This window comes from Mus caroli, unplaced genomic scaffold (assembly GCF_978045245.1).
Source record: "Mus caroli unplaced genomic scaffold, Mus_caroli_1 scaffold_9, whole genome shotgun sequence".
Lineage (NCBI taxonomy): Eukaryota > Metazoa > Chordata > Mammalia > Rodentia > Muridae > Mus > Mus caroli.
Window position 1 is genome coordinate 85,838,034 of NW_028227264.1, and position 14,558 is coordinate 85,852,591.

At 46.5% G+C, this 14,558-nt stretch overlaps 1 protein-coding gene across 2 annotated transcripts in view; it reads right to left on the reverse strand.

Annotated features, from left to right (window-relative positions):
* Window positions 1-14,558, reverse strand: part of Syn3 (synapsin III) — a 438,182-nt gene that overhangs the window by 396,199 nt on the left and 27,425 nt on the right. For both annotated transcript variants that reach the window (XM_021173742.3, XM_029482726.2), the window contains exon 2: window positions 9,223-9,686. In XM_021173742.3, coding sequence (XP_021029401.1) covers window positions 9,223-9,533 — 311 coding nt within the window. In that variant the 5' untranslated portion in view covers window positions 9,534-9,686. The remainder of the gene's footprint in view (window positions 1-9,222; window positions 9,687-14,558) is intronic.

Here is a 14,558-nt window from a genome sequence, read left to right on the forward strand (position 1 = left end):
GTATCTTCTAGCTAGGATCCAAGGGTGAAGCTCTCTCCCCCAAGATTCTACAAGAGCAGGGTGGTGGTAACAATCTTTCTGTTTCCCCTTCCTCTGTCTCTCCTCATAGGAGCTGGGTAGGAAGCTGCAGAGACACCAGCCCTTGGATTGGACAGCATGAAGACCTCACGAAGAAGGGTCAGCACTTGAAAAATTCCTCAAGTCAAAAGGGCTAGGGGCTTGGGTGCCACACAAGGCCCTCACTGTGTGTGCACATTGTCTCCCTGATAAAAGGGGCCGGGCCTGGGAAAAGGGAGCTGTCTCCAGGCAACAGAACTGGTTGATGGGGAATGTCCAGGCCCCTCCCCTCTCTCTGGACACTAGGGCAGGGAGAAACACAGGGAGGGCAGAGGTACAGGGCCAACGTCTAGCACTGAAGCCCCCCCCCCCCAGGTAGGGTCAGATGGAATGTTTGAGTTAATGAATAAAGCAAACAGGAGGTGATACCTCATTTATGAGACCCCCTCCTCTCTTCATTTCACCGGAAGCCCCTTACAGGTCTCCACATACAACAGTTTTGTTATGCAATGGGGTGCCTTATGATGGCAACGGGCATGAGGTGTTCCTCAGAGCTGGGGGTCTACAGCAGAGTGGTTCATCTATGCTTTAAGTTTCTCTGTTTACTCTAGGGCCAGCTGACTGACTGGGAACACTCACTGTAACTCAGAGAATGGCTGCCAGCCTGCCAGGGCCTAGACACCCCTCCTCCAGGGCTTCTGGAAGCTGGCCCTCCAGCACAACCAGCTGAACTGTGAGGCATGCCAAGCAGCTTCCTTCCCCCTGGCTCCCAGGGCTATTATATTCACAAGCAATTAGCAACTGCAATTAATTGATAATAACAATTACCATCCCAGGGCCTATTATGTCAGCCTGAGCCATGGCCCAACCTCACCCAGGCCACTCTCTTTACCCTTTAGGAAAGCTGGTCTGTCGTCCTGCCTTCAGAGGAGGAATGTAAGTAAGGCTGGGAGGTTAGACTTGACTAAGGTCTCATAACTGAAAGGGACAGTTGGGATCTAGGAGTCTGGCTGGAGACTGTCCTCTGGGATTGCCTTCCTCCCGGCTGCTGATGTCAGAGAAAGCTGTGCTCTGGAGGATGGGGCCGATCTGGAGGCCTAATTTGACTCCCCAAACAGAAAGCAAGGCACCTCGGAGGCCAGCCTCTTGTCATTTCACATATTTCCTTCTTCCCTGAGAAAAAATCCTGGACACGCAATGAAATTCAGGTTTCAAATGAACAGTAAACGAATGTTTAGTGTATGTCAATCGCATGCTTCACTGTTTATCCTTAGGCTCATTCACTAAGCAGTCACTGAGCACCTGTGTTTCTATTTGCTCACTCTGACAATCCTACTTTGATGGTCATCTTTATTGTCAATTTGGTGGTCTGTAGAATCACCATGGGAACGTACCTCTAGGTGACACCATCCCATGGGCTGGATTCTCGGATGCTCTAGGATGGAGAAAGCTAGCTGAGGGCTGGCATTCATCTCATCCTGCTTCCAGATGCAGACGCTATGTACCTGCTTCCCACACCTCCTGCCATACTTTCCTCGCCATGATGGACTGGACCTTTAAAGTGTGAGCCCAGATAAGCCCTTCCTCTCGTAAGTTTCTTCTGAGCAGGTATCTGGCCATACAAATGAGAAAAGTCAGTAGCATACCTTCCCATAGGCCACTGCTGGTGATGCCAGCTCTGAGATACACCTTTCCCCCACCCCTACCTGCTGGTAGCAAAGATGGCAGCAGAATATCCTGGTTGCTATGGAGCCTACTAGGCCCACTACAAGTCCTCAGAGAGACACTCCAAGATGTCTTGTCCAAGCAGCCAGAAGAAGTCTGACCCCTCAGTAGAAGACTAGAGCTGCTCTGTTACACCTGGGGAAGCAGCAAGGAGCCTTGGGAACACCAACAAAGTATCCCGAATTCCAGAGCACCTAAGTGTCTTCTGAGAGAGCCTTCTCAAGGCACCTTCAAGCCTGACCCTTCCTATAGAAGAAACAGAAGCTCTTTGGTGTCTGTCTCTTCACTAATGAAATAACCATCTCACTGACCTTACCATGTGCAAGGCACTGTGCTCAAAACACTGGTCGTTAAAGAGGGAAGAAACAGCTTCATGGTGGAGCTAATGTTGGAAGCACAAGATGGAAACTCAGGTGGAGACGTTGCATGTGCTAAAAAATTCACGTGAAAGAGATGAGAAAGGAACTCTTACTAGGGGCTTCATCATACCTCCACCCCCGAGGTCAATGATGTAGGGACAGAGATAGTACAACCACCTACTTTACAAATAAAGAAATAGGCTTACAAGCAAGCTGGCCAGATACAGAGATGGTGAGGGTAAAGTGTGGGCCTTAATTCTGAGCTGCCACCTACTAGACTGGAATTCTCTAGAACTTAATCCTCTTTCCCCTTTAATTCTCATAGAAATACACAGCTGACATGTGTTCCTGGGAGTGGCAACTTTAATATCAAGGCAGGTAAGGAGAATGGAAAAGTCTCTGCCTGGGCTCCCTTGGTACTTTAAAAAGAGGAAAAATATTCTCTGGGTATCCAGGAACAATTTTTATAAAACGTTCACTCTGCCAGTCTGAGATCATGAGTGTCTGGGTGCCTTCAAGGGCTCCTTTTCCTCCTGGCACCTTTACAGTCAGCCACTCAAAGGGCTCTGGCAGGGTGAGGCTGCCTGGGTGGGGTAGGGCACTTCCCTCCTGGGTGAGGTCACTGGTCTTCTGTGCTTGGCCAATGAGGTGTAAATGGAGTTCTGCCACCATTCTCTCAGCTGTCAGATGCTGGATGTGTATGTGTGTGTGTGTGTGTCTGTGTGTGTGTCTGTGTGTCTGTGTGTCTGTGTGTGTGTGTGTGTGGCGGTGCCAGAGCCTACTCACATGCAGCACAGGAGGTCCTGCGCTTCAGGTGCAGATGGGAGAGCAGCAAGAACATAGTGATACCCAGGCTTGTCCTCAAATGCCCTCCCTGAATCCCAAGATGCCCGTAACATCTGCTTTGGTTGAGGGCACAAAGCTTTCTTATTTATAATACAAGAATAGTATTAGTCCCCACACAGTAATTAGGAGGGCTAAATTAGAGAATGGGTGGGAACCACTCAGCACAGCGCCTGGCAATGGGAAGTGCATGAGGTTGTTAGTGGTCATTGTCAAGTGGGAGGTGTACCTCTGGGCCTGCCTGCGGGGATTACCTTAATTCTATTAACTGATGTGAGAAGGCCAATCATAATTGTGGCAGGGACCATTCCCTGGGTAGGAGACCCTGGTCTGTTTAAAATGGAGAGAACGACATGGGTGGCCATATGCTCGCTCTCACTAACTATGGGTTCTATGTATGTAACCACATACCTTAAGTTCCAGCCCCCGAGAGTCCCCCAGTATAACAGGTCACAAACTGGAGCTGTTGGCCATAAAAGAACCATCTCCTCCTTGTGCCACTTATGTCAGAGTATTTTATCCCAGCAACACGAGAAGACATTAAGCCCATTCATAAAGCTATTCATGTAATAATGAGGACATGGCCGGTCCTCAGAGTTTGTTGTCTTCTGTTCCATCCAAACTGCCCAGCATCTCCTTCATTCCCAGCATGGGAGGCTTGGGTAGGAAGGTGGCTCTTATTTTCCCCCCAAGCTCAGCCACTCTGCTTTCCTTGAGCAGGTATGAGCATCTTCTGCTGTTTCCTTCTTGGTCAGTCCACTGGGAAGTGCTGGTGGGCAATGCTATGTACTGATAGTGCCTATGATGTCTGTGTAATTGTCTCCACCAGAGTCAATGTGATTTTCTGTTAGGTTGAATGCGAGGTGAGAGCAAGTAGAATTTAAGCATGCTACCACGTTCATTCCTCATTGTCACACCCATACCTTGTCATTGAACATTTCCCCGTCTCTGTCATCTGTGCTGCTCTATGCATAGAAACATAATGACACCATTTAGGAGTGGGTAGGCCACTGGTGGGAGAGAAGACACAGACGCCCATCTCAGTCTTGTTCAACCTAGAAGTGTCACAGGCGTTCAGCCAGGGCTACCATTAACTGTGCCTTGCCAGGCAAATGAGGTAAGACAGCCTCTAAGCTTCGTGCATGGTGGCTGTGGAGCACTTCAAATGAAGGACACCCTTTCTACTTGTCAAATAAACAAGGGAGGGGAGGTGGTAAGCAGACATAAGACAGGTCATTGTTAGATGGAACTGCAGTTTGAGAACAAGTTAGCTGAGAGGAGAGAGGACCACCAGGACAAAGGCTTACCGGCATCTACGAGTCCCAGTGCCCCTGCTATCTCTCAAGAGAACCTGCAAGCAGGAGGGCTCACCTGCTCCACCTGGTTATGGTCTTTGTGATTGCTAAGTAACAGAATGTTTTTTATTTTGACATTCAAAACTAGGGTTCTGGTTGGTGCACCTATATGTCTTCCTGCTTGCTTTTGTATGTGTCCATGTGCAAGAAGCTAAACCAGGGAGGTAACCACCAGCACTGTGAACAAGATGTCCGTGTCAGATGTGGTACCCAGAAGAGGCAACATCTTCACCTATTGAAGCTTCTAAGGATGAACAGAAATTGGCCAGGTAAACATAGTAGGGAAGGGTATTTTGGGGAACAGGAACAGAAACTGGTAAGGTGAGTTGTGCTTAGGAATCACTTGTCTGCAAAGCAGGATGTAGGGCTGAAGACATACACAGAGCCAGTGTGTGTGTGTGTGTGTGTGTGTGTGTGTGTGTGGCATGCTTGTGATTTTAAACTCAAAGTTTAGGTTTGCGATGCATCACCAAAGGGTGGAAGTTGATGTGTTTTCAGAGAGGATACAACGATGCTAGGTTGGAAGGTAACCAGGAGACAAGGTCAAGACTGAAAGCTTGAAGCCAGGGCAACTGCTGGAAACTCTAGGCAAGGAAGCCAGTGCCTGCCGGGGCAGCAGGCTGAAAGAAACAGCTTAGAAACTGACTTGCTTACTCACGGGCGTCCCAGGACTGACTGCTTTGTCCCATCCCAGAGGACAGACCTGCTACCAAGTCAGACCTCTATTAGGGTGGCCAGAAGCTCCCTAGAGACCCACGGCATGGCTAGATTCACCTCCACAAGCTGCATCTTAAAGTACTCCGCTGTGAACCTTTGCGGCAAAGATGGCTTGGGATCTCAGTTTGTTCTCAGAAAATGCAAACACTATAAACCTAATCAAAATCAAAAGCCTATGGCTGAGAAAGGCCCAAGGGGAGGACACCCCACTACTCTTTCTCCCTAGGGACTGGCTGTCAAACTTCCTTCTAAATATGTTTATACTCATAAACGAGTGCAGCGCTCAGCCTGGGGCTCCCCCCCCCCAGAGGATGTTGGTTAATGCAAAGATTAATATCCGGTGCAAGAGCTGAGAATACATGATTGATGAGCATAATCATCAATTGATGATTATTGATGATCCATAGTTGGGACATCTATATCATTCCCTGTCAAGGCCTGGAAGCATCACAGAATTTAAGAGTGGCAGGATGCGAGGGTTGTCATGAAACGTCATCACCCCAATATGACATTGTTACTGTAACTATGAACACACAAACCCTTCCACATTCAATCAGAGAGAGAGAGAGAGAGAGAGAGAGAGAGAGTGAGAGTGCCCACAAGATCCCACCCTTTCCTGAGGTGCTGATGACTGTTAATGGTTGCTCTGAGAGGGTGTGTCATTTTTTCCAAGGGTGTAGCTACTGAGGGACTAGATGGGAAGAAAAATAAGGAAAAATAAACGCAAATCCCAGGGGTCTGGCCATTTCTCAGGTGGAATTGATTGGACCCACAGGTTTAAATAATCTGCCAGCTGGCCTCCGAGAAGAGGCGTGGGTTCCCAACACACTCTCTGCTTGCAAGGAAACCTCATGAGGCAGATTGGCCCTGGACCAACAGAGAAAGACAGTTTGCAGGGCTGAGTCTGAGAAGGGTCAGGAAGCAGACAGCAGTGTGCCCCTGGTGCTGGGTGTGTGTGTGTGGGGGGGGGGGGGTAGGGTCACTCTCAGGCCTGACAGTCGAAGCCCCTCTCATTATCATCTCAAAAGGGAAGGAAGAGGCTGTGGGAGCTGGTTTCTTCTCTTTTCACAACTTCTCCTTCCTCTCTGGAGACCTTCACACAAAGGAGGAGTAGCTGGGAAGAAGCAGGACCTGGAGGCAGCTGGCTCCGCCAGGATACATTGGACCATGGGGCTAGCCTGCCACCTGCTGGCTAATTTTGGTAGCTGTAGTCAGTCATTTTTGGAGACTTCTATAGGTAGGAGAGAGAATCTTCTGGTGTCTGCAAGCTGTTAGTTCTGAAAACAGTCTCCCTGTGTAGCAGAAGCTAGCCTTGAACTCCCGGTCCTCTCAAACTCTGCCTCCTAAGTGCAAGGATTACAGTTGTGCCCTACCACAACCAGCAAGACTGATTCGAAGGCACCCAGGGAACATTAATTTGGAGAGAGCTGGGAATGCCACTGACATGGTGAGAGGTTAGGAGGGCATAAAGATGTAAGAAAGGAGTTCGAAGGAGAAGCTGATGAGCCTGTGGTGGGAAGTCTCCCATTCACAAACATTCATGAATATGCAGCCAATTCCCAGGTAAGCCCATGAGTCTCAATTTCTTTTTCTCCATCAAAGGGCAAGAAGAGTGCCAGAAACCAAACACTGTTGTTCTTAAGACCCAATTAAAGTGTGAGCAAGTGATAGATGTTTCAACACACCGAGAGAATGACCACTCAGGGCAAAATCGTTACCTCCACCCTGACTTCCAAGGGAGCAGCACCTAAGCCTTCTACACTACTTATTTCTATAGATTAAGGCAATCGACCAAAGTCAAAATTTAAATGCAACTTGACTGGGGCCACTAGCTGGATCCCAGCCTTGTTCTCTGTGCCTTGTCACAGTGTCACAGGCTCTGTGGGCAAATAAAGAGCAGTAATATCTACTTAGTAGGTGCTAAGCAGGAAGGAATGGCAACGGAAGCCAGACACAATGGGATGGACCCTGTCCTTTCTGCACAATACACGGGACAAAGGCATAAATCAAGAATGCCTGGAAGGTGTTGCTGCCATGATTAATGACATACAGAGAGGTCCACAGTTCTCTACAATAGTCTGCATATATGCTTGCATGCCACTTGGTAGTTATCCAAGGACTTTTATATTGACTTTCATGTTATCTACTTCCATAAAGCCCCGTGAGGAGACAGGTACCACATTTAGGTACAGCAAGTCACAAGAGCTACAAAGCTGGGAGGGGGCTGAGGGATAGACAGAATGTGGCCTCGTTGTTTGTTACCATACCACACTCTCCATTATTAAACTTCACTTCCAAACAGGAGACAACTTTTCTTGACGAATAGCTGAGGCAGAGGTAAGACAACTAGCATAGAATAAGTTCCAATGTCTGGTTAGGTGCTGGGGAGATGGCTCAGTGAATGAAGTATTTGACTTGCAAGCCTTGGGGAGACTGGAGGTCAGATCCCCGTACCCCTGTAAAAGTACGGAAGGCATGGTAGCCACCTGTAATCCCAGCCCTGGGGAGGCAGAGACAGGGAGTCCTGGTGGTGCAAGGGGGTAGGGCGGGGAAACCAGTTAGCTCGTCTAGCAAGAGTTGGTAAACTCTGGGTTCATCGAGAGATTCTGCCTCTAAATAAAGTGAAGAGTGGTTCAGAATGACACCTGAATTCAACTTCCACCTTCTAAACATACAGCATATTTGTTAATGCACGTACATGGACCCACACACATGAGCACACACATACATACATGCATGCACATCACACACAGATATGCCTGTAAAAAGAAAAGGTTGGGTTAGATAGAAACGGAGACTCGGAGGCTAGCACAGGCAGCCAGTTGATTGCTGGGTAAATGGGCGGGAGCTTTGCCCCTGGACGAGGGCCTGGAAAGTAAAACCTCTGAAGCTACCAAGCCTCAAGAGCAGAGTCCCAGCATACAGCAGGCACAAGCAAGCCTGTGAGTCAAAAGCCTTGGAGAAAAGAGAAGACAACTCAGGCTGATCAGACAGAGGCAACTTCCAGACCACCCTGGATGTTAAGATCAGATTATTTCTAGTTTGGGTGTGGGGGTTCATACCTGTCATCCCAGCACCCAAGAGGCAGGGGTAGAAAGCTCTCCCATGAGTTTGGAGAGTGAGTTCTAGGCATAAAGCAATTAACAGTAAAGAGGTCGCTTCTCATCAGAAAGATGAGGCCTGCCACCTAAATCAGCTGAGCATGTTCTAGGATTGCCGAACATTAGGAATCCATTTGAATAAATGAACAGCTTCGACTCCAAAGCAGAGGCTCGGCTGCCCTTAATCTGAGTCTACTTTTCTAGGAGTCCTGGGTGCTGGCCAAGTGCTGGCCAAGTGGGGTTCTGGAGATAGTCATATATGAGTTTGCCCCCAACACTATGCATGGGTCTACTATCAGAACAACTGTTTTGCACAGGTTCAACTCTGCTCTAGACATAGTGCTTCAATGTCTACATAATTGGGCCCGATGTCCTTAACTGTAAACTATGTCTTCTGAGACTTACAGTATTTATCACCTCTCAGAATCACCACATCGGGGGATAGACTTATTCCAGAGAGGCAGACCCATATATGAGCAGCGCACCTGCTCCTGTGATCTGGTGCCCTGTGATTGGTCACTTCCTGAATGATTACTGCCTTCAGAACTTACTGTCCAGAGGAGGCTAGAGAACTCGTCAACCCCATCCAGTGAAGTATCCGAGGTCAAGCTCGTGGGAGAAGTGGGATGTAAGTGTGGGTAACCTGTTCCCAAGAGTTAGGATGAGAACAGCAAGCCTGCGGAAGGTAACTTGGGAAACACTATGAGGTGTATTTCATGCTTGCTCAGAAAGGTTATATGGTTTCCCTGCTTGTCTCCAGAACACTCGCAGTGAGTGCGCTTTTCCCATATCAAAAAGACGTTAAGACGTTTATAGCATACATGGGGAACTTTCCAGACTTGGGCCCTCTGTTGTTCATCTCAGAGCTGTTAGACTTGGAGTTGGCAGATGGCTCTGCCTGTATAAGGCCCCTAGAAAACAAGACATCCAGCTTCTCTTTGATGAACGCCTCCTGCTCCCAGCTAGCCTCAGAAACTAGGTAAGCCTCTTATAACACTTGCTTTCTATTCTTTCCTCCCAAGAGGTGAGATAGCACACATAGATTCCATCCCTGAAGCTGCTTACCAGTCTGTATGGGCGTCATCGATAACCAACAAGATCCTGGGTCTCTGAACCACGGGTGTGACAGGAGTGGGTGGTTCCATCAGCCCTGAGGGAGCCTGTGGGGTCTGTTTCATGGCACTGGAGAAGGAGCTGAACAGGCTGGATCCTGGAGATGAGAAGGAGGCAGCCAGGGGCTGGGGGTGCCTCCTCTCTGTGGCCGGGGATGCTGGGGAGCTACTGGAGCTCTCTGGGCGCTGCAGGTCCGGCATGTAGCCATTGGGCAGGTTGGCTACAAAGCTGCTGTCAGACAGCCGCCTCCGGAGGAAGTTCATGGCTTCGATAGATGGGAATCCTCCTTCCACACAGAATCAACTCGATGAGGTTTGAAGCGCAGGTTGCCAGTTACAGGAAGCTGGAGGCTTGGGGGTGAGAGAATCCCAGACCTTCTGCACCATGAGAAGTGGACTTCCCAGGACTCTGTTTACCTGTTGAAAACAAGCCAACAAGCACATTAGCAGAACCAACTACCTCCCATTTAAAAGCAAATAGATAAAGCACGTTTCCAGCCCATCGTTTGTGTCTGTGAAAACTGGGACATACTTTTGGAGAGTAATTTGGCAATTGCTTTAAAAGCTACAACTTCCAGCCGGGCGTGGTGGCGCACACCGTTAATCCCAGCATTCGGGAGGCAGAGGCAGGCGGATTTCTGAGTTCGAGGCCAGCCTGGTCTACAAAGTGAGTGCCAGGACAGCCAGGGCTACACAGAGAAACCCTGTCTCGAAAAACCAAAAAAAAAAAAAAAAAAGCTACAACTTCCATTTTTCAGGAATTCTATACTAAAAAAAAAAAAAATCGAAGAAACAGGAAAACACTTCACGCATAATTAGATTCATCACAGCCTTACTGACCCTCGGAAAACATTGGCAAGCCACCAGTATTCATAGGACGATGATAATCACGAGGGCAATTGTTTCTGTCCATTCAAAAAGGCGGTGGTGGCCCACGCCTTTAATCCCAGCACTTAGGAGGCAGAGGCAGGTGGATTTCTGAGTTCAAGTCCAGCCTGGTCTACAGAGTAAGTTCCAGGGCAGCCAAGGCTACATAGAGAAACCCTGTCCTGAAAAACAAAACCAAACAAACAAATAAACAAAAAAGAGTTCACATGAAGCATCTTTAGTAACAAAACTAAATTTCATGCTGTAATATTAAATTTATCAAGCCTCAGCTTGCTGGCACACGCCAACAACCCCAGCTACACTGAAGATAGAAACCAGGAGGTCAATCGTTCAAGGTCTGGCTGGACTATAGTGAGCCCAAGGCCAGCTTGAATAACTTAGCAAGAGGCTAGAGGCAGTCTCCAAAGTAAGTGGATAAATAAATATATAAATTAAAACTTAAATGGCTGGAGCAGAAAGTTCGGCAACAGAGGGGCCTGGCATGCAGGAAGCTCTGAGTTGGATCCCTAGCACTGAATAAAAAAGAATCATAAAGCCGGGCGTGGTGGCGCACGCCTTTGATCCCAGCACTCGGGAGGCAGAGGCAGGCGGATTTCTGAGTTCGAGGCCAGCCTGGTCTACAAAGTGAGTTCCAGGACAGCCAAAGCTACACAGAGAATCCCTGTCTCGAAAAACCAACCAAACCAAACCAAAAAAAAAAGAATCATAATACAAAATTACATGTACAAAATAACTACAGCCATATAAAAGTAACACAAAAGAAATAATAAATAAAACACAGCAGTGAATACATTCTGGTAACCCTTATTTATTTATTAATTTGTTTGTTTATTTGTAATTTCCAAATTTTCCTGAATGTATACGGCTGAAGGTCGAGAGGACCTTCATCCCTATTGAGTTCATCTGACCCCCAGTGAGAAGACTTCTGGAGACAAAGCCTGTGAGGGGTAACTGGAGTTGGGAGAGTATTGATGATGGAACCCTGGGACGGGAGTAGATCTCTTCTTATGACAGATACCTTCTGTACTATGTAAGGACACAAGTAAAAGGTGGCTGTCTGCAAGCTGGGGGAAGCGGTCCTAGCAAGACCCAGCACGCTGTACTCTGCTGTCAGACGTCTAGACTGTGGGAAAATAAGTTCCTGCTGTTTAAGCCACACGGGCTGTGGCATTTCGTTATGATAACTGAAAGATGTACACACACACACACACACACACACACACACACACACATGGAAGACAGGGGACAACTTGCAGGTATCAGTTCCCTCTTTCCACTCTGTGGGGCTAGAGACAGAACCCAAGTTTTCAGTCTTGGCAGCAGGTACCTTTAGTGGCTAAGCCTGAGCCATCTTACCAACCCAAGAATAATTTTTAAAACTTCATTATCTATTTGAGATCTAGAACGATGGCTACTTAAGTCCTGGAACTGAAATTTACACTTCTGCTGCATTTTTATAATTTATTGTTATAAATTTTACTTACAGTAAAATTAAGAAAATCTTTACAGTACAATTTTCTGACTTTGTTAAATGACAGGGTGGGTAGGGTTTAATTTGTTCTGTCATCTCTGAAAGCTCTCCTGCACCCCCTTCTGGCCAAGCCACACCTTCCTGAGGTACTAATATACACAGCCGTGCCTGGATTTTTACCTTGGTGCTAGAGACACCAACTCCAGTCCTCACGCACATATAGCAAGAACGTCATTGGCAAAGCCACCTCTGTAGCCCTGAGGCTAACCTTAGGGTTCATCATGATCTAATTTGAAGATGTTCTACTGCACTTGCTGATGCCCTATTATACTTGACAAGAATAACATGTGTGTGTGTGTGTTTAAATTACTTTCTATTGTTTTGAGTCTGGTTCCCCAGAGATGTGTTTCTCCCCATAGTGTCTTATAGGTAGGGCTATTAACAAGTGTCACTCTGATCAACAGCTATCAGCAAGAGGGAAAAACAGAATTAGTCTTGGCTGATCCTCTTGAGAGAAACTGAAACATCTCTTTAACCCCACCCCCCACTCCCATTTATATGCTGCCCAGTTACTACTAATTAAACCATGAAGACTGCAGCTCTCTGCTTTAGTTGGAGCTTCTCTGGGCTTTCCATACCAAGTTTTCTGCTTCACCCAGGCAGATGTAAAATGGCTCCTTTCCCTCAAGGGGCTCTCGTCCCTCCTTTCCACTCTTTGTTTCTCTCTAGCAACATCCCATATTTGATTGAAATGTTTGTCCAAAGTTAATGTTTATCATCTGTGAAGGACCTAATCCAACAAGCTACTGGTCACTACTGGAATCGAACTGCCTTTTTTTTTTTTAATTTCTGGATAAAAAAGGCTGTGGAATATTTGAGCTGAAGAGATTATGCAGTTTATTTAACAGTCTCCTTTTTGGGAACTCTGGTCCACCTCATCAAGGTAGGAATTCACCTGTTATCGCTAGATTTGCCTCATCTCCATGTTTCTGTCTGTTGGAAAGCCCCTTTGACGTTTTATTTTGAGACAGAGCTTTACTAAGTAGCCCAGGGTGACCTTGAACTCTCAAACACCCAGCCTCAGCTTCCCAAGTAACTGGGTTTATAGGTGTGTTTCTAGGGGCATGCTAGAATAAACTAATAAACTTCTAATAAGCTTCTGGTCAACCCCAACAACAATCCGTGGTTTTCTTGTAACCCTTACTATTCTGGGCCCCAGAAAGACTTAGGTCTGGCAAGCCCAAGTTGGTAACAGATGAACCAAGAGCTATGACTTGAGGTATGTGCTGGGAAAGTACTTGGAGTGGCTTTTCAGAGAGTAATATATCTTTAAATAGGACAGCTGGGGAGTCCTTTCTGAGGAAGTGAACGTTCCCAGAACATTACTTTTACCTAGCAGGTGATATGAGAGATTTTTTTTTTTTTTTTGGTTTTACGAGACAGGGTTTCTCTGTATAGCCCTGGCTGTCCTGGAGCTCACTTTGTAGACCAGGCTGGCCTCGAACTCAGAAATCCGCCTGCCTCTGCCTCCCGAGTGCTGGGATTAAAGGCGTGCGCCACCACGTATGTTTATACTGTAGGATAACTAAATCACATAAAACTCTCTTCTATACTTAGCATTTCTTGCATGGTAAAAGCATTTAAAATCCTCTTTGGCAATTTGAAAATATAAAATATGCTATTGTTTAATATTTAACATCTGAGGTCCTTAGAATGGACAACTGAAGCTATTCTTCTCAGCGGCAACTTTGATCAAGGTCACTAGATTTCTTTCCACACCTTCTCTCTACTTCTCGTAGCCATAATCCGATGTTATAGTTCCATGCTTTCAACTCTTAGATGCCCCAACCGAGATCATGCAGGTGGTATCCTTCTGTACCCTGCTTACTTGCCTTAACACAGCACTCTCCAGGTTGATTGCTATCGAGAGCAGCAGGCGTTCCCTCTTTTTAATTGCCTAATAGTATTCCGTTATCACCAGCAACACACCATCTGACAATGAATCCTTTAACACCTTGGTTACTGTGAGTCATGCTGAAATGATCATGGGAGAGCCACTATCCCTAACTCATTGCTATGATGATTCCCAGTTCTTTGGATATGTGCACACAAGTGGGGCCGCTGGACCAAATGGTAATTCTATTTCCCATTTTCTGAGGAATCCCATACTGTTCTCCATAACAACTATATTAATTTTATTCCCATTTATAGAATACAAAAACCTCCCTTCTTCATGCCCTTGATGGCCCTCTATCATTATAATTTTAAACTATATTTATATATGTGCATGTCATAATGTGTTTGTGGAGGTCAGAGGACAATTTGCAGAAATCAGTTCTCCCCTTCTACAATGTCAGTTCCAGGTATCAACCTTAGTGGCAGGTACCTTTACCCACTGGGCCATGTTGCGGGCCTCAGCACGGTCTTTCATATCGCTTATAACAATCATTCTATCCCATGTGAGGTGTTCACTGTGCCCATTTGCATCTTCCTGGTGATGAGTATTACCTTCATATAACTTGGCTGTGTCTTTATATGCTTTATATATCTTTAGAATAGGTTTTTGTTTTCTGATGAATTGAGTTCTCTTATATTTTTGGATGACAGCCTTTTATCAGACAGATATTTATAAATTATTCTTCCAATCCATACACTGTCTCTCACACTACTGCTTCTTTCAATCTGGTGTAATCTTATTTGTCCATTCTGACTTATACATTGCCTGAATTTGGGAGACATATCTCAGATATCATTGCCGATGCAAAATTGATTTCCCTCTCTTTATGTTTTTCTAATTGTTTGCATTTTAAGTATTACACTCATTTAACCGTCTTGAGTTGGATTTTATATAGGGTACAAGACAAGGTTCCAGCTCCTTTTTCTGTCTGTAGTTAGCCATCTCCATGGTGATTTTTCTGTGGAAACTGTGT